Raw genomic sequence first — 21077 nt, forward strand, 5'->3', positions numbered from 1 at the left:
ATCTGTCACTTCACTATTAAAGGGACAGCGTCTCCACACAAGGCTGTTTGAGAAATGAATATGCACACATGACTCAGTGGTGAAAATCAAACAATGTCGTGACAATGGCTGTTCGAAATCAAGGACTTACCTTTCACCTGTAGGTTTAAAACACATGATATGCACCTGGTTGATGACTGAAGAGAGGGACAGAAGGAAAACGACGTTACCGTTCTTAAATCTTTAATGTAAACAGCAGTTTTGAGAGGCTTTGAAAAATCCTAAAGAAAAACAATCTGAAGATATTAAATAGAAAGGGGAACATATATAAATCATACTAGAGATAACAACCATGATCTGTTTTTAAATTAAAAAAATACATAAACTTTCAATTTTGTGGCCATATAGTCCTGAACACAAAAACAAAGAGAACTTCCCTTGACCAAAACACTAACATCCTTTTTAATACCAACGACTAGGCAGTTTCACAATTTTAAAATCCCTAAATTATGACCATCTTACAAATGATAAACAAAAAAGAAGCTCAAATATTGCTTAGGAATGTCGTGTACAGCAGTCATTACAACGAGAGAGACTCAAATGAGGGAGAGATGAGTGTGTGTTTGTATGTGTTTCACAATGGTGGTGCTTTTACGGTTGATTTGGCAAAGCCACTGTGTAGTTGTGTACAATATGCAATAAGCAGCAATGGGATAGTAATATCAACATTATTTAAAAGAAAGGCTTTTTACCGAGTACAGTGCCTTGATTTTGAGGATCGTTATTCTAACAGTCTTCAGTATACACTGTATGTGTAACAGGCGGAGCGGATATAAGAGACTATTTTCATGAAGTATTCCTCTTAAAATGTACTTCAGCCTTCCTTTCAGCCTTGTGGAAAAACTGCCACAAACCCTGTAGGTAATAATGTGACAGGAAATACTGCTGGTAAGGTGACGACAAAACACAAAACCCTGTCCCTCCCTGCTCCCGAACTACACAACCATCATCCCTCCCCCAACAGAAGCCCTGAGGAAAAATAAAACATAAACAAGGACAACAAGGAAGCTGAATTTCTAAGCATTTGTCTACAACACTCTTCAAGCAAAATGACAGTGGGCGCCACGGTCCAGAAGAAGAAGTGAAGGAGGGAGGGGAGAGTGAGGAAAAAGACGCAGGACGACCAACGACAGGCCAAACATATACCCCCTGGTTTCTCTTCTCCATGGCAACCTGATGACTGCATCAAACCCGAGTCCTCTCAAGGGCAGCGAGCCTTTTAATGTACACAATTTTTCTCTCTCATAAAGGTCAAGCAAGAAGCAAGAGGAAAATAGCTGAAGAAATCCTTTTTTCGTTCAATCACAGTTCATTTTTTAAATTTTGTGGGTTTATTTGTTTTTGTTCCAGTTTATAAGAAAAGGGGATTGGTCCAGTGAGAACAGTACAGTAGGTGCTGGGTGAGTTCGGGCTCGTGGGGTCGCTCGTTTAGTTACAGTCGTAAACAAAGTCATAGTTGCTAGGTTCTTTGGGAATGGGGGGCGGGGCTTCGGGAATCTGGATGTTCTCTAGATCCAAGAGGCGGAGTTTCATCTCCATGGAGAGCAGGGTGTCCATGTCCGATTTGGTGTAATCGCTGGTCATCTCTTTTCCCAGGAGGGCATTTAAACCGTCTGTCCACACAGAGTACTGCAGAGACATGGACAAACCCAGATACAAAATTAAATCAGGTAGTAAGTGAAGTCATAACCACAAAATTAAATAAATCCTAAATCAACAAACTTCAATTAAGTATGATGTGTTTTTAACAGAGCTCGTTGACAGCGTGCAGACACCAGCAGGCATAAAAGAAGCTATGCACCATGGGAGGAAAGTTTGTGTACACTGTGACTCAGGAGAAATAGAGCAGGGACACGTTCTTCACTTGTTTCCTAAATACAAACTTCTATGTCTAAAAACACATTTGCAAAAGTTTCTGGGGTAAAGCATAGAGAATATGATGTGAAATATCATGGTGAATCCTTAACACATTAGACCTTTGTGTACAGGTTCTAATATATTGTTGTTATCCATGATAAAAGAGCCCTCGGCTGGCATTATACTGTAGTTACATGAAAATACATGACTTTACCCAATATATGATTGTGTTTACAGTTTTAAAACTCGTCTGGATAAATGGGACTTGGATTCATCTGTAAAGTTGAGAGTTTGTGAACAGGTGTTTGAGACTTTCCCTGTTTCTGATTGTTCGTTCATTGTGAAGGCATGCCAGGATAACAAAGTACTATTTAAGAATTCAAGGTATTGTGAGGTGACTAAGTAATATACAAACGGTCGTTTCGTGGGTGAAGTATTCCTTTTTTAATAAGTACTAGGTTTTTCTAATTAGATTTTCCAGAAATGTATTAGATGATGATAAATATTGAGGCAGTATAAAGCTGCATAATACAACATACAAAGTTATATTATGTTTATCTCCCATATTAGCAAATTCTCCATGTCACACTGGTAAGCACTTTTTTTAGCCTGTGTTAAGTTTATTTATTTTACATTGTTAAGCCTAACTAGTCCACTGTGTGGTATAGGGACAATTTCCAGTACAGGTCTGACTTCTACACTTGCATATACATTATACTTGTACACGTTTTCTCTTTGTGCCATCACGCATGTTCCTGCTGTCAGACACTGTCAGCCGCCGCAGGGCCGCTACTGTTGGCTTACCTCATGCTTGTCAGGAGCAATAAAGTTCAAATACTCGTCCGACTCATAGAGGACAGAGAAAGCCAGCTCTAACACCTCCTGGAGAGAAGACAGAGTGAAAGGCACAGAGAGACGAGTGAGGAAGAGAAAATGGTGGAGAGACAGACAGTGACAGAGCGGAGGAATGGAGACAAAATGAAGAAGGAGAAAAATAAGAAACGGGTGAGACTTAGCAACAAAATACTTCCATACTAGTGCAATGTCCCTAACGTATGTCACCATCTGATGCATCAGCTGCACGTCAACTCATCGAGTATCAGCGAAGTCAGAGAGAGAAACACCTGGGGTGCTCAGATATTAGATATTGAAAAATTCCTGGGGAGTCTGGGAATATGATGTGCTGTGATGTGATTTCCTCAAAATCTACTTTGGTTTACGATAGGAAATAAATTGAATGCAGTGCGAGGACGGAACAGGTACACTGAGAGACACATTTGTAAACAAGGAAGCAATTCATTAAATGCATGCTCGCAATCTGAGTGAAATTAGCGTCTGATTTACTACGACAGAAGGTAATTACACATTAAGAGACTGGCACTGCAGCCCGGGTGCAATTTGTGAGGGAGAGCTTCAAAGATGTAGTTCAGTGGTGGGATTTGTCCCAGATCAGGACACTTAGAAAGGATAGGATTTAATGATGAACCACTAATTTGGACATTTTTTACAGAATATACCTTATGTGACAAGGCTAACATTTCTTATTTTAGGCAGGTATAATGTTTACCATGTTCACCATCATAGATAGTCACATTAGTAAATGAACTAAAAACAAACAGCTTTGCATTGTTGAATCAAAGTATTGGTCAAATTAACAATTGTACATGTTTAAGTCACGGATCACTAAAATGATTCCTGCTGTAATAGTTGTTGAGATATTTTAATCTGCATGACATTATAACCCCAAGAGAAATGCTAGCGTGGCTACAGTCCACTTTTGTAAAAAAAAATAAGTGTAATTCCCATGGTGCCTTACAGTTCAAGTTTATGGCCTCAGAGGTCTTCATTTGGTGCAATAAAGTGTATATTGTGCTTGTTTATACATGCTGTTTTTAACCTCAATTTGCTGTTTATGAACTCATTTAGTGGAACGTTCTACCTTGCAGTGGCTTCTCTACTAGCATTGAGTTCTCAGTTAAACTGCCTAACGAAATCTATTATTCCCCAACACAGCCTCATTTTGATAGCGCTTCACAAATCTGCACTTGCTTGTTAGATGCAGAGGATTTTCCACTAAAATCGTGCTCACTGCAAATAGCTTGAACATTAGTAAATAAAGCAGAACATGCAATCATCCATAGCTATCACAAATCCTCCAGTCATTTGGGTAACCCTCTTATTGAATGCATGCACCTTGCATAAAGCGGAATGATGTGCTTCAGTAATTCGATGCAAAATGCTGCACAGAGGACGAACTACACTTCCAGGTCAATGCACAAGTTAACTAAACAACACGTATGCCTTGGAGGCACAGAAGGGGGGAGATATACGAGTATGGAATAATTATAAAATAATCTAAGCAGCCTCTGACCAATATTTTTGGAAGAATTTTGGAAACGGTCTGAAAACACTGCTTGCCCCCTCAGTATCCCACAGATGGTCCACCTGCCAGCGCTGCGCTCTGAAACCCGTAGAGGTGACTTTGGCTGGCCTTGTAACAGTGAGTAATGAAATGTACTTGTGTTCTCATTCACAAGGCGGGGACAGGCCTGCTAGACGGCCAGCAGACCCCCCTCCGGTCATTCCCCTTCGCTTATCGACAAGGTAATAAAGGAGACAAAGCAGGGGGAGGCATGCTCCTTTGTCTTCAAAGCTATTTATCCAAGATCCAATATATCAGAGTCCTGTGGGTGGGGGGGCGAAGGTTTGCAGAGGCAAAGTGCAGGAGAGGAATGGCTGATGTGTACACAGATGCAAGATGACTCTTTCATCTTGGTTAAGGCGCTGCAGAGGGCACGGCCATGTGTTACTTTCAAATTTGAACAGCAAAGAAAGATTTGGCGGTGTGTTTTTGGCGGCTCTTGTGTGATTTGTGTCTGCAGATAAAAGACCTTCTCTGTGAAGGTTTTTTTATACAACGCCACTGATGGATAGGTCTCTCTATGCTGAGCACTGAGACGCAAGTTATTGTGTTATTTCCCAAAGCAAAATTATGTAACTGGCATCATGTTATGCAACTCTCACGCACTAAAAAACACGTTCTCTCGCCTGGATACACACCCTCCCACCTACGCGAGTGCACATGTACACACACATGTGCGCACACACAAACACACACCTTGTTTTGCTTCAGGGCTCCCTTCTCCTTCATGTGAGGACAGTCTTTGCCGGTGATAACAGCTTTGATATCAGCCACAGGCACTGCAAAGAGGACAGAAGTGTGTTCACAACCACAACAACAACAACAACAACAACAACAACAGTAATAACAACATCATCCATGTGACAACTGTGTTCTCCCAGATGAGTGGCTGATTGTTTATTCAAGTGTTTAAAAAGTTAAGATTCTGATCCGTCATTGTGCTTTCAAGTGAAATAGATGTTAACACTGACACTTATAGCCAGCCGTCAGTGTCCTGAATGCTTCAGAGAGGATGGAGGTTTAAAGAAATACTGTTATCTGCATTAAAAACACATACTGTGTCACTAATGAGGTAAGGACAGTCATTTAAAATTGACTTGATACTCACGTTTGTCCTGTAAAGAGTCGTGGGGCACTTCCCCCTGAGGGCTCTCTTCCAAATCTCCATAGTGCAGGACTTTATGGTTCGGAGACAGACGGCAATACCAAAACTTATCTAGGAAGAAATATGGGGAAAAGGAAGACACAAAGGGATGAGAGGGTGAGTTATTAAATAAGTCAGCAGCTGGCTTTAGACATCATATGGGATTGCATGAGTCATCAACAAGAGGAATTGGCATGGCAAAAACTGTGTGACTAAAACGAAGCGAAAAGAAAACAGCCTTGAGGAAACTCCACAGATGGGCCGTGACGCTCCACATGAGGGAGGGATTTTGATAGGCAACAATACCGACAGTTTGTCTTCATCACTTTATTTCAACAACAATCAACACACTCAAGTCAAGATCACAGGACAACAACTTCCAGGGTCTCTTTCTTCGACTCAAGAAGTAAACCGCAACTGTGAGTGTATTAAATGTTTTTTAAAAAAGATTTAAAAAAATTCTAAAATGTTCGAGGTATAGAGGCATGAGGCCCTAAATCAGTGATCTACGTACAGAAAATGCCCACTTTGACTGAGATAGTTTAAGGGAAAAAATTGACAAAATTGAAACATAAAAAGCTCAACAAACACATAATTGATGATTGATGAAGTGTGTGTTTCTCTTGGCGGATAATCCTCCAGCCGCCTGTAACTACCAGCTGTGACTGTAAAGCGCCGCACTATCGCCAGCCTCTGTGGCCGCCTGGTGTTCTTAAGTTGCTCCCTGCCAAGGTGGGCATCGAGCTGAGCTGGCAGAGAGCGGACACAGACTGAGGAGTTCAGGCTGCCGAGTGCAGGGCGATACAGTCCAAATCCTAATTGCTGAAAATAGACAGTTGCCGATGCCAGGCTGGTGCAGAGTGGCAGCAGTCCACGGGGGGCGGATAGAGATGTGTGAGGAGGGGTGTGAAGGGAGGGGCGCTATAAACTGTTCAGCTTAACTGATTTGTGTGTGCATGTGTGTCCACGCACAAGCCCATATGTTCTTCCTTTGGATTCAAGACACTGTATCTCTATCCTGAGATCATTTGATTCTTGTATTATTCAAACTGCAATTGTCTTCTTCTAATAAAGGAGTTTTGGACGGAACAACACAATAAGATAGCTCGCTCTGTGGTTCGAGCTGGAGGCCCATATTCGGTCATCGCTGTCTCGTAAGCTTGGTCGATCTCCCCCTTTCAACTCTAAGATCTCCAATAAAGGTCCTCTGGCCCAAAAATACCTTTAAGAAAATAGATTCAACAGAATCATGGAAAACATCTAGATTTACTTTTGCTTTGACGCAGCATTTATACAAGGTACGCTCTCCTGAGCCCAAAGCACCGTGCACTTAAAAGTCTGCACAGGTAGTCCCCTCTTTAAAACTTTAGAACATCATCAACCTGAGCTTTGAGAGAGAAGCATCCACTTTAATGGGCAGACTAGCACTTTGAAACGTAGAGTCATCTGCACTGAAGTCAACCAGATGAATATTTGATGGAGGTACTTGAGTCCCTGCAGGCTGGAGGACTTTGAAATAGTTGTACAAGATGCATAAGCAGAATTTAGAGAGGGAGAGGGGAAGGGAGAATTGGAGCACATTTTATGTATGTAGAAAAAGATAGGACGAGACACATTACAGTAGATTAAGAAGTAATGTGAAAGTTTGTCTGAGTAGAAAAGACAGGACCAAATTAAATCTAAAAACCATTTCAGCATGATTTATGCAAACCCTGGTTTTGATTTAATGTCTCAGTTGTGAACCCTAAGGGGAATTGAACTTGCTAAGGGACGCCTTTGAAGTTCTGCAAGACAAAGTTTTCTTCACATTGTCAATGCACGGATGTAGAGGGAGGAAAATATAGATATGCAAGGGAAGAGAGAGTCAGGGGAACAGATGAAGGAAGGAGCACATGAAGACTGTGAAGGAGAAAGAAAAAGAGTTTTGTGAAGAATGGCCTTGACTGTTCCAAGAGCCCTCAGAAGTAAAGAGAGCTTCAGCTGTAGCAGCCAGAGGACCCTCCTACAGTCACTGTGGTGTTGCAGCAGATTAAAGCTGGAGTAACCCTACAAGCTACTGTGCTAAATTAAATCCAGTGAGGTTTGTGAACTGCTTTATATACGACTGACTGTGCTTGTACTGCTTCTGAATGGCTAATGCTTTTATTCCAGTGTTTAGTATGTGCGCTGGTGTGTGCATATGTGCCTGTGTCCTCCATTCCTCTGACAAGGAATCTAGGATCTCAGAAGTCATAACCGTGATATGGTAATATGAGACAATTCTCAGCACGTGTCTCGTCATCCCAAACAAGCGTAAATCAGCCGACTACATGCAGTGAAGATATTCCCTCTGGGTGATGATTTTTCACCTGAACATCTGCCCTGTAACATCTTTCCAATCGTATTTTTTAAATTTGTTTCAGCTTTCTGTAATCTAGCTTTGACAACATCTGGATCAGAGCTACCAAGAAAAAATGTGATCAGACTTTCAAATGTCAGCATGCATCTGATGTTTTTTGGGAAAAACTCCACCCGCTTGTTCTCATTTTGTCTTATTGAGAGTACAGTTCCTGTGGCTCTGCTGATGACAGTTACGCAATAAAAAACAAATGTCAACTCACAACCAGTTCCTGTCACTCTCTCTTTTTTTTTATATCAAGCATTTATATATGTAAACAGAGAGAGTGAAGAAAAGTGCAAGAGGGAGGACAGAGTGAAGGGATCCGGTCTCAACGGGATTAAATCCTCTTTGACCGAGGAACAGTGTATTATATATTTTTTAAAACCACTATCACTACTACTCTCTTTTTCCCCTTCCTTTCATTCAGTAGCAGCAAATGTGAAATATTATATTAAGCCAAACGATTCAAATACGGCCCTATATGGCTGCTGAGTTTTAACTTTCTAATTGTCTTCCTTTCTTGTCCACGCAACACAGAGAAGAAAATACATCAATACTTACAATAAATTATGTAAAAAAAAGTGCCCTATTATCTTCACATCACCTTACATACTGTACTTGAGGTTTCAAAAGTCTGCTTTTTTAACAGTCCTTTAATTCTTTCCATAGCTTGTATGGCAGTTGTCTAAGTGTGCCTGCCCTGTGTTGGCCTCCGTATCTTCTGGATTTCCTTGCATGCCATATATCTGTATATGCAGGGGCAACAAGAGAGGAAGACTTGTGTTCATAGCTCTGAGACTGCATTTCTGAATACGTTTCTATTAAAAGAGGCAGCGTGTTAGTCTGTGTCTCTGCCTCAGAGGCTGATGGAGCCAGACAAATGCGTGTGAACTATCATGACAGCAGATCCACAGCAGCCCAGAGCCTCAAAGATCTCCTGTGATCAACATTTCCTTTGGGATTTTTTTTATAAAGCAGAGGGAATAAGGCGACGAGTGGGGCTGCGGGAGATGTGATTCTGTCGATTGTCGATGTATGTATGGGGGTCTCACCTTGCCTTCTGCGACTACTGATTTTCCTGAAGCAGGTCCCGTCACACAACCTGTTGAGCCTCTGCTGTTTGATCAACTCCATGATCTCAGGCTGGATCTTCTCCCTCAGCTCCCTTTAGAGAAACAGAAAAGGAACAAAAAATGTGTTTAGGAAGAATATCTATATTCACACCAATCAAAATGTGGAAAGCACGGCAACGGCGAGGAGCTAAATCCTCTCGGATCAGGAAGTGAATTATTTTTAGATTTCCTGACTTTTCTGGCAGCATACAATATGTATATGACAAAGAAAACTGGATTACGGCTGTCAGGAGGGATCAGAGAATGCCAAACAGGCAGATATACATATGCATGAACATGTACACACTGAGAAACATGTCACATAACGTCCCAAAAGGCTGATCAGTGGGAATCTGTGCTGCCTCTGCTCTCACTGTCATTTATTCATGCTTCTTTACGTATGTATGTCTGTGTGGCATATGAATATGGAGCACACAGCACTGGTCAACATGAATTATGTATATTATCTGCCCGAGCTGTGCTGCTGCTCCTCATCTTTATTTCTCATCATTATACTTGAGTCTTTTCTCTTTCAATTTACCCTTTTTCTTTCTTTAGAAATATGCAGATTTTTGGTTATCTGGTTTTCACAACAATGCATTTCAATGTTTTTTTGTATTTTGCCTTGCTGGTGTTTTGAGCACATTTTGTCCTTCTGTCTCTTCCGCCTGTCCTTCAGGCCCATCTGCTCTCATCTCCTTTCATCTGCCTCACCTTCGCTGTGTTGTGTATTTGCCTCATCAGTGACTCCAGTCATTACATTGATCTGTGGTCGGACCTTCACTCTGGCATCTTTTAAGGATCAGTTCGTGGGTAAGGGTGTGGCTCACCGCAGGGAGGATGGATTGCTCTGCTTTACCGCCTCTTATGCTATCTTTCTGTCTGAGATTGTTATTGTCGGATAGCTTCAGATGGTCTTGTTAAGGACGTAGCTCGAGATTCAGTTTAAACTAATTATTTCCGGCTAATGCAGAAAATCAAATCTTGAAAATCAAAGACTTGAATGAAAGGGCTGATATAGCGCTTATAAAGGAAGCACTCTGGAAAGTATAAGGTGTTTAAATGATTAAATAAGTGAGGTATCAAAACCTATCTACAGCTTATTATAGATTCCCAGTACATACACAGTATATCGATAAAATATGCATGCACATTTGGAGAAGGCAAGCAATTATGGTTTATTTTAAAAACGCTTTTCATCCTGATTTCTTGGGACTGTATTAACATTAAATTGTGTATTACTATTTTCTCATAAGTGTATCTTCAGCAGTTCTGCAATGACATGCTGCATGGATTATGTGAGGTCCATTTAATTTGTTGGTCTAAGCAACTTTCAGTACATCCAAAACTGTCCACATAGCGCATAAATATCTCAGAAAAGTCAACATGGTATTATATAAAAAAAGACTCCACTGGAGACACAGCTTTGATCTGAAGCCATATTAGTTCCTCTTCACCTTTTTTTGATGTCTAAAGTCATTCTCTGCAATAATTGATGGCAGAAAACTGGCAGCACCTTTAGCAAGCAACACAGAGCTCCTTTAAATCTGCAGTCTGACACATTATGTTTACAAGTCCTGACTGTGTGCTATTGATTAGAGGAAAATTCCACCCTCGGGTAGTCTCATGCTGTTAAGAAAACACTCATTAGCCTGTGATATTCAATGCTTTCCAACAGTCATTCTGTAATAAAATGTTAAAAAGGGGTTTTTTTCCATTTAAGAAGCTCATTTAGCCAAAGATTGAGAGTAAACTTGTTACATTTTGCTTGTTTCTCTAGTCAACACATGAAATACACGATGTAATACATAACAAAACTTTGAACCTAACTCTGAATGAGAATGAGATAACTACATCATTACTTTTCTCTGCAACTCCTTTCGCTTTTGTTCTGCTTTCTCCAATAGGATTAATTGGCTGCTAAAGTTTTCGTCTCTACCCTTCCAATATCGATTTAATAAGCCCGTGGCTCAACATTGATTACTGTTCAGAGGGACAAGTGCTCTCTGTGAAACGATTTTCCAATAGTGCTATCTACTCCATTAAATGCAGGCAGGACAAAACAATGTTCTCCATTACAAGACCTGCATCCATGATCAGACAATGAATGATCTATTACAGAATAGTTCTGCATGCTTAGTGAGCTGGAGGGTCGTTAATGGAGTATTCACTGGGAATGCCATTTGCACAAGATTGTAATTTATTGCATATTTTCAATCACGAGAGGAGAGCGCAGGTGCAACCGGCTTTATGCCATTAGCTGGCATTTGGTTGACAAATGGAAGAGAGAAAAAAGAAGCAATTACAAGAACTTTAATGACCACGGCTCTGTTTTTGTAGAAGCAAATCATGTCCTCATTTGAGTCTTAAGACCTGATTAGGGAATATCACAGAGCAGTTCCTCCAACTTTACAGAAGCTGTCTGAATTTTTCTTGGGATCAGAGTTGATTTTCCTCTACTGTAAGACATACAGTATGCCTGAAAAACATTTAAGTCGATATATTAATATTAAAAGAGCAGTTTGTTGGATTTACAGATTGGTAGGACGTTACAGATTGCGACCAACTGAATAACGCCCACCCCTTCGTTTCAAAGCAATTTGGAGAACTTTTACTTTGGGCCACACTTAATCTTATCTTCAGGTGATTAAACACATCACAACAAAATACTGAATATCATATTTCATTCTGTCAATAGATCCCCAAATCTTCATACACAATGCTCCTTTTAGTAGCAGCATTATTTTACCATTGTCCCATCAAGGATTTGTGGTATAGTTCGGACAACCACCCTCCATGTAACATCATCACACTATTCATATAGTTGACTCACAGGATGGGGCGGGACTGGAAGTCTTCCTGATTCATCCTTTCCGACTGGCGTATCTTCAGGATCTCTGTGTAGCTCAGGTTCTGCAGGCGACTCTTGAACTGGTCCAGGGAATTAGGCTTCAGATTGAGCGCTCGCATGATCTGCTCCCTCACCACCTGCATTACCTGCAGAGACGAAGAGGCAGAGGAAGGCAAGGTGAGATCAGGAGCCCTACAAGGTGGAGGAAGAGTGTATGCATATGTGAAGACAAAGTCAGTACAGTCAGGAATTCAAAGCTCCTGTTTTTAGGGGGTCAGGGGAAGCTATACACTTTTCGTCAGTCCCCGACAGGATTAATTTCTGTTTTTGATACTCAAGTCTACTGTATAATCCAGTCTGGTGCACTGAGCCTTGGAAGGAAAAGAGCAAAGCAGAATAATTTAACGGTAGCTAGTCAACTGTTAGCCCACGTATCATGGATCAGTGAGATGCATGACAGAACTTGCCTTTAATACCTCAGCTAGCTAATACCATTAGTCTGGCTGTGGCTGCAGAAGCATGACATGAGTGCTGTTCCAACTCGAAGGGACTTTGTGATCAACGGAGGCAACAATACAATAGGAAAGCACTCCATGAACATAAAACATTTCATGCATGTCCACATCAATTAGCCTGCTGCGTACGCGTTGCTGTCAGACGATAATTAAAGTCTTCACCCAGAACAGTTTGTGTGTGAAAATCAAGTCAGCAGTGAGCTAAAAATATCAATCCTCTCAACTATCATGGACCACAAGCTCGTACTGAAAGAAGATATCATTTTAAGTTTATGCACATATGAAAGTAAAGCTTTTTTTAAAGCAGTGGTCAGTTTGAGAAGTATAACATGGGGATTTGTATTTGACATTCTCCTGTTAAATCTGATGTAAATAGAGGACTAAAATTCAGGGACAGCAGTTTAGAAATGTACCACTAATATGACTCAAAGATAGATGCTCTATTTGTGAAGGTATTCAGTCCACCCACCGGGAACTCCACCGGGAGCAAACAAAATTCCTAATGTGCTGAAATAGTTCAAACAACAGAATATCACCTGCCACAGAGGTTTCCTCTCAGACTGAGGACAGCTTTACAGAGTTTGGATAGACAAGGGCTTGTAAATCCTTCTGAGTCACTGTACTGATATTTGACTTGGTGAAGTTGACTTGGTGTCATAACATTTCTGAGCAGCACTGTTCCAGTTTGTGCAGACGTGACGGCAGACGTGACAAAGAGCCCTGAATATAGATCAGCCTTGTTAGCAGCCTCCTGCGGGTCGGCAGATGCTGATTCACTGGATAATACCGAGGTGAAGGGACGAAATAGACTCTTGACATTACTCTCTTTGATTTCACTCTATATTTTCTCTGTTTGCCTTGTTGATTAAATGAGTATTCTCAGCCTCTGAAAACACTTTGTAACAAAATGTTGATTCTATTCCAATCAGAGGCAATAAGAGTTTTGTGTCCATGTATGTTTTTGGACTTTCTTTATAAGTGGCGTGCTCTCCTGTTCTGTATAATTGGGTTTCATTTGAGGTCTTCCACCTTAAAAGGTGCCCTATTATGCTCTTTTTCATGTTCCTATTGTCTTTTGTGTCTCTACTGTGACATGTTTAATGCTTTATTGTTCGGAAAGGTTTTTATAATATTCATACTGCCTGTGAACACCTGTATTCCCCCTCTGTCTGAATCAAGAGCCCAGTCTGCTCTGATTATTAAACTGGCTGGCTCTGTTGTGATTGGTAAACTGCTTAGAGATGTCCCGCCCCTTAGCCTATCATGTACAATTTGTTTATAGTGCTAGCGGTTAGGAGCCCAAGTGTTACATAGTAAGGGAAGTAAACAAAGGAGTCTTATCGAGGCGCAGGGTGGGGGAGTGTGTCGGAGAGAATATCCCTCTGGAGGGAACTTTGGGAATTTCGCCTCTGCAGACCATTTACTTGCAAAACACACTACAGGAAAGGGAAAACCCCGAATACCATAATAGGACCTCTTGCAACAACAATACCCAAAGCCAGAGAGCAAAGATCCCAAATGTAGTGTGATGAAATATTGTTGTTTCCGTTTGTGTTCTGCAAGGCTATTACTCATCAACTTGCTAACCTCTGAACTATCACACGTCAGACTGAGCAAGCGATGTGAAATATACGTTAAAAATAGAAGATTGGAGCTGCCAATGTGAAATATGAACAGCACAAACCTGGCACCCAAAACCCAGGACGACAAAGGAGATTGAGGATAATCCTCATGAATCAGCAGCACAAACGCAGTGTAAAAACGCATTAAGAGCTCTCGACTCAAATTCCCCGTTTAAGATGCTAGTGCTGAACAGGGGGAGCGCAACAAAAAGGACTTAACCTATTTTTCTAACTCTATATCTGATAAGCCCTGAAGTTAACGCTCAGCCCCCACCACAAAAAAAAAAAAAAATTAAATAAAATCGTTTTTTTCACTGATTGCATAATTTAATCCAGGGATTATCTTTCTGAAAGAAATATGTTCAGCAGAACAGAAGTAATCACAGTGTATTTTTTAACAAACAAGCAACACATCACTTGCAGAGTCTAGATTTTTAACCCGCAGAATAACATGTAGTCTGATTTACCGCCTCTTTTCTAGGTGATGCTAATATTATCCAGTATTTACATTGATGCAGAACATCATTGACATTAGAAAGAAGATCTTGGTTGTTTAAAATGAAGCCCTGGTTTTTTCCTCTGGGTCGACACTTATTCTGACTATGTGCAAAGACTCTGAGCTGAGATGTAGGCTTTTGGTAACCATTTATAAAGGAGGACAATTTATATTCTTGTAAGTTTTTTGCTTTCGATCCTTATAACAGTTCAACCATCCAGAAAAACCGCTGTCCATTTCTCCCCCAGCTGGCAAGGAACATATTTAAGATGACTCTGCCGTGTTGCAGCGAGAAACAGGTGCTCAGAAATCAGAAAAATGTCCAACTTTCAGTACTGACATTTTCAGCCTCAGCCTCCTCTCCTCCTCATGTTTGAGGTGAAAAAGGAGCCGAGGAATGGATGACGCCACAGCTTGCAATCATGCTACGAGAGATTCATCACTCCTGTCTACTAATTTTAATCACAACTTCTCAGAGTTGCCCATCAAACATTTTCACACACCCTCCTATAATCCTGATAATTAAGTCTCAAATTCATTTATTCTCCCATAAGGATTACAAATGGTCTGTCAGTGTATGTAGTAGGAACATATTTCCCTTTAACAAGCTATTTGAAAATAAGGAAAATTGTAAAACCAATAAGCTTTGTCAACGATTCGTAGTACCCCAAATCAACAAAATTCTCCCGACATCATAAAAGTAGCAGGAAACTTTAAATGATTTTATGAAATTGTCACTAGCAGCTTGCTTTACAGCCCTGGTGTTTCAGCAGAGCTGTCCCAGGAGATTGTTCATTAATATGCCTTGTTTGTAGTCATGTCACCCGCAGGAAAACAATTCTGTTGGCCCATGTGGCTGCACTCATGCTAATTAACACCGTGAATATTCATCACATTTAATATGAACACATGGTCCTTTCAAAACAGGGCAGAGGGGCAATATGAATATTTTATGTTCATCCTTCTTTTTTATCCACTGATTGCAAAGAGAGCACCTTGATAGAGGTGAGATGACGTCAGCGCTGGAACACATTTAGGTTCAGTTTTGTCGCGCAGTCATCTTAGCTGCGCTAAAAATGATCTATGTGTAGAATTGTTCGTCGTCAGAGCAGTTGATCCAAGATTTATCTCTTTATCTTGTACACCCTTATATCTGTCTTTCTGTACATCCCCTCTCACACTAAGCTGTTCTAGACAACAGGCTCTTTTTCTAGCTCTTTGGACAGGGAGCTAGACAGCGGAGTAAGTGTCAGCGAAAGTAATTAAACGCTGTCTCATGACCCATCTAGTACATGTAATGAAGAGCTGGCCACACAGTCTCCTCCACCCTCACTCTCCTCCTTTCACTCCTCCTCAAACGGGACAGTTGGGCAGTTCCTCTTTCCCCGGAGTCGCCCTGCCATCCATCATAGGCAATGCATCAGCCATAACAAATTACCGTCCTCCCTCTCTGACCAATCGACTGTTGCCGCTGCTCCATTTACCTAAGAGGATGCTAACAACATCATTTACCAGCTGTCAGTCAAAAGCTCACCCGCCACTCAAGCCTGCATGGGTGGGAAATCTGGCGATTGTGCTGGAGAGGCACTTTGGTGGGCAAATAAGGCGGTAATCACAGAATAATGACTTTGCTGATACTGCCTGAAAGCAATCAGAAAGTCTATCTCACATGCTGATAAGGGGGAGGTGTGATTCTGGATTTAAAGCCTTGGAGTAGACAAATCACACTTCCTTGCGAACATACAAAAGGAAGCATTCACACACGTTAGAGCACACGCACACATGTTCACTTTTGTACACATGAAATAAAATCACTGTTATTGAAATTGTAATTACAGTCTCCCTCTCTGCCACTGTTCATTTCATAATTATCTCCTTCAAAGTTGACCGTGTCATTAAAAATAAAACAATGCCGCAGAGATGGACATGAAAGGATGCCTTTCTCTTATCATGCCGTACAGAGAGATGAGTGTTACTGCGGGTTGAATTAAATTTAGAAGGTGATAAAAATGCATTGAATAAATATCCCCAAAAAAGTGTTTCAGAAGCTGACAGGACTGAAAATATGACAACGCTGGGGTTTTTGATTTATGGCTCGAATACCAGACTAAGGCAGAGCTGCGGTTGTCAGTGTAAATCATATATATATATATTCTAATACATTAAACATCTTGGCCTTAAACCAGGAGTATAGCTATCAGAGCGTACTGGATAAAAGTATTGGCAGGTTTACGTTGACGAGCCTCGTTGGTCCACTCTGTGTTTAGGTAACAGATATTGTTTACTTCTGGTTTCGGTTTCTGAAAGTGACACTAATATATTCCAACAATGCCAACTGTGCTGTTTTTTTGCCCTGTCAGTCACCCGCTCTGTCCCTGTGTGAGAGGACATTTGGCAGGGCACAATAAAACACAGATCTCCGTCTGACAGGCATTAGAGGCACAACACAACACATTGCTTCAAAAGGCTACAAAAGTATCGTCTTAAAACAATAGTCCACATGTCAGATGTTACTGTGCTATACTTAAAATGGTTGCAGAGACTTTGTACATGACATAAAGATCACAACCTTAATACTGTACTCCCCAGGATGAGGATTGTCAAATGGGACAAAATGAATATGGGTCATGTAAGGGACAGAATGAATTGTAGTAAAAAATGTAAGGTTGTCCATCAGCATTGCTTCATAACCTTAGCTTTGCATACATAATGACTTAATCATTAGTCAATTAGCGGATTCATCTAAAATGTGAGGACCGGTTTCTTTTCTCCATTTAATATAAATGAACTTGGGTTTTACACTGTTGGTTTAACAATATACGGGGCATTACTTAGCATTTTTCATAGGTGTGCTTTTTTCTTTTTTACATTATTATTTTATATGGCAAAAAATGGCTAGTTGCAAACCCAGTAATAACCTTTCAGAGCATAATGCTAAATATTCATAATTGTATCTCAAGCATTAATGTGGTGGCACCTTTACACGGCTTGACGTGTTTTATAAAATGCCAAACAAGAGACAGCGTGGGAGTGCCATTTCATAAAGTGAAGAACAAGAGGTGAACGCTGCAGACAGATTCCCAGATTATATTTAGCATATTCAGCTTTTCTTGTTAGACTCTGCTGACAACCCCGTCATGGCTCTCTGTTAAGTCTGCTGAGAGCAACTAAGTGGAAATGCAGTACTTTCATCCATTAACATTTAAATTATGCATCTTTCCCACACACAGCTGGAATGTAACGAGACACTGTATCTTAGTTTTTCTGAGTGGTACTGTAAGGGGTGAATGTGACTTTAAAAGCACTTTTTCTCTATTAGTGTATGCCTAAGGGACCTTTTTTTAACAGCACTACTGCACCACAGGGAACAGCACATACTATATTGTAGGCAAGATATATATACTCAATGTACACACTTATACCGCACACACACATTCCCTTTCTCACATGCTTTACAACAATGAAAAGAATACAAAAATACAAGTGACAAAGTCAAATCTGAATATTCCCGTGTCCACACACAAAATCAAGTACATCTGGAGACCTCTCTGGATCAATCCTTCTCTTTGTTCTGCATGAGTGAGGCAGGGTTTGATGCCGGCTGTTGCAAAGTCGCCTGGGAAAATGCCATTTACGGCAAGTCAAGAAATGCTGATGAAAGCCAAGTGTTGACCTTGGCTTGTGCACAGCTTTGCAGTAATGAGTGTTTTATTATGACACGAATGTTGCAGGAAATATGAACGTTCTGCATTAATTGTCCCAGAGGAATGAGTAAATTGGTTTGTGATTAAACATCCATTCAAGGACATCACAACTGGTATTATTTCATTATATATTGTATAATAACTCCCATCAGGGATGATTGTTGTCTTAGAGTCTACCCATGATGGATGACAGCAAGAAATTCTGTCTGGAAAAATCAGTTTTAATGCATTTTTTGGATCCGATTGGAGCCGCCTGAAAAACTGAAGTCAGTCAAATTTGAGATGAATAATGCAAAGAGCTGCTTTAGGCCAATTACGGGGCTTTGTGACTCAAAGTTTGACAGTGCAAAGAGCAAAGTCCCTTTTTGATTAGGGAGAGAGCTGCAAAAGCCATAGCAGTCGACACTAAGCAGGTTTTTCTCTAGATTTTGCGGCAAATGATCCAATTACCATTAGCATTTGGATTCAGGGGTTGACATTATTGATAGCTCCTTTTTATAATCATATTTTGTTCTGTATTTTTCCACAATTTATCTAGCTTTGATACGTTTGGTCTGACACACAGCAGCAAGACCCTGAGAGAGTAACTCAATTAATCTGAGTCTGGCTTTTTGTCTAACTGATCTCTAGCCTTTTTACTGTTGCGTGAAAGAAGGTAGACCAAGATAAGCCGTGATTCCCAGACAGAGAACAACTCGGCACAAAATATCTTCCTTACATGCGTCCACACCTCACAATGACAGATGAAGTGCTTCAAATGTAACACACAAGCAGTGATAAATCAAAGCTGGATTATCAGACGAGCCCTACATCAGATCTATCCCAGCACACATCCACAATATGACACACCCACACACAAACTCTTTTCTAGAGAAATGTCATGCAAGGAATCAACAGTATATACCGTGTGGACTGGTGTGCAAAAAATGATGACACACTCATTTTCTTTTTCGCAGAAATGCACATCACCTATCAATAAACAAAGAGATGTCAATAAATAAATAAATAGATAGATGAATAAATAAACCAAAAGACAAGAAACCATTTCCCCTGCTAATTTCCAATGCTGCTGTGAGGATGGGATAGCAGTATCATTATCTTGCCACACAACAAAACAAAGTATTAGCTCTGCATCTCTGCTCATGCAGCTCTGATGGTTTGATGCTAATGGCTGATGATCTCTCTGGTCTGATTAGTGAGCTCACCGCTGCCTAAGATCAGAGACCCCCCCCCCCAGGCACACACACACACTCATGAAAAACTAATGCACAGAAGAAACAAGTCTGTGTAAGCACACACAAATTGGCAATTCACACTCTTCTTTCACTACACACTCATCTACAAAAAACTCTTTAGAAAACAAAAACAAAGTCATAAAACTGTACTCACAACGACAAAGGTTCACACAACAAACACCCCAATTTATTGTGATGCATTTACAGACACTTTCACGCACTGTCCGAGGATACACGCGTGCAAAAAAAAAAGCCAACCTTGTTAAGTGGGAGGTGAGGCAGCCAGGCAGAGAGATATAAATAGCCTGTCTGAATTCAACAAAAGAGGTGGAGGGGGGTCGAGAGACAAGAATGAGGAGGTGGAAAAAAGGGAGAGAGACCACAGGAGGGAGAGAAAGAGAAGAAGAAAGGGCTATAAGGGAGGGAAAGAGGTAAAGAAGGATGTGTAGAAGTAAATGAAACCAATATGGAATAAGAAACCAGCGGGTTTCATTGCAGGAGAGGAGTGGGGGAGGGGGCTGTTTGCGGTATCCTGACACGAGTCATAGATGAACCGATTCATGCAAAGCACGACAGCAGCGATCGCAGCCTGTGCAGCAGAAGAAACACTGTCCCAGGCTGTTTCTTGAAATCCAAAGATGGTATCTACACAAAACCTTTGGCAACACTGTCTGAAATCATTGTCACATCACGTCTGACTGGACACATCAGCACCCATATCATTAATCATGTATGCATGTGCATGTTGACCTTCTGGCGAAGTGAAGGAACTGTCCCCTTGCTAAAGAGCAGAGGCAGAAATCATTTGCATTTATTTGCATTGATTGATCTGTGATGTATTTGCTGTGAAGAGCTGAAACACATCCTAACAAAATGCAATGTTGTTTAATAGTAGCCAAACATAGAGTAATGTTTGATGTCTGATGAGAGGGTCGGTCTGCTGCTTGCTGCTGCTGCTGCTGGGGCTTTTTGTGGATTGCCATGGGAGTAATCCCACATGGGACAGGTCAGTCTCTAACATGGTAGAACAAAGCAGATTATCTCCTCTCCTCTGTATCACCGCAGACCAGAGCAGAACATGAAATATCTAAAACAACAAAATAAAGGCTTTGCTTCAAATCTGTGCAAGGTTTATTCAGCTGAAGTGCGAGGTGAGCAGGTTCAAGGTTTCTTCCTTTAAAAGAACTTTCAAAAGGACATTGAAGCACACAACACTGTTCCTTCTTAGTGAACATGTACAGAACAGTATCTTTATCTGGAACATGGTAATCTTAATTTATCATAAAGACTGAAAATTACTACTATTATGGTAAAAAATACAAATATATTACATAAATTATATATAAAATGTAAGCCTTAGAGGAGCTAGTAGGTAGATTGTTTCTCTTTAGACAGAGCCAGGTTTGATGTTTCCAGTTTTATGCTAAACTGTCCTGAACTTACACATGTGAGTGACATTGAACTTCTCATCTTACTCTCGCCAAAACATCAAACTATTCCAGTAATCCTTTCATTTTTACTTTCAAATGAATTCATTATTTGATAATAAATGTCAGAAAATACTATAAAAACAGCTATCATAATTCTTCCACCCTAATTTTCATTCTCAAATCGTTTTTATATCAATAGCAATGTAATATAATGCAGGGAAAAGCAATGCATCTATACATTTCGAAAAGCTACACCAGGCAAATGTTTCT

At 40.6% G+C, this 21077-nt stretch overlaps 1 protein-coding gene across 3 annotated transcripts in view; it reads right to left on the minus strand.

Moving 5' to 3' along the window:
• Nucleotides 1–205: 205 nt before the first annotated feature.
• The window catches only part of elmo1 (engulfment and cell motility 1 (ced-12 homolog, C. elegans)), a 93633-nt gene continuing 72761 nt past the window's right edge, over nucleotides 206–21077 (minus strand). For 2 of the 3 annotated variants that reach the window (XM_063899431.1, XM_063899430.1), the window contains exons 17-22: nucleotides 11788–11951; nucleotides 8895–9007; nucleotides 5427–5534; nucleotides 5015–5097; nucleotides 2701–2778; nucleotides 206–1668 (exon numbers count right to left, since the gene is read on the minus strand). In XM_063899431.1, coding sequence (XP_063755501.1) covers nucleotides 1468–1668; nucleotides 2701–2778; nucleotides 5015–5097; nucleotides 5427–5534; nucleotides 8895–9007; nucleotides 11788–11951 — 747 coding nt within the window. In that variant the 3' untranslated portion in view covers nucleotides 206–1467. The remainder of the gene's footprint in view (nucleotides 1669–2700; nucleotides 2779–5014; nucleotides 5098–5426; nucleotides 5535–8894; nucleotides 9008–11787; nucleotides 11952–21077) is intronic. The other variant, XM_063899432.1, reaches the window with a different exon arrangement.

Source organism: Eleginops maclovinus, chromosome 13 (assembly GCF_036324505.1).
Source record: "Eleginops maclovinus isolate JMC-PN-2008 ecotype Puerto Natales chromosome 13, JC_Emac_rtc_rv5, whole genome shotgun sequence".
Taxonomy (NCBI): Eukaryota; Metazoa; Chordata; class Actinopteri; order Perciformes; family Eleginopidae; genus Eleginops; species Eleginops maclovinus.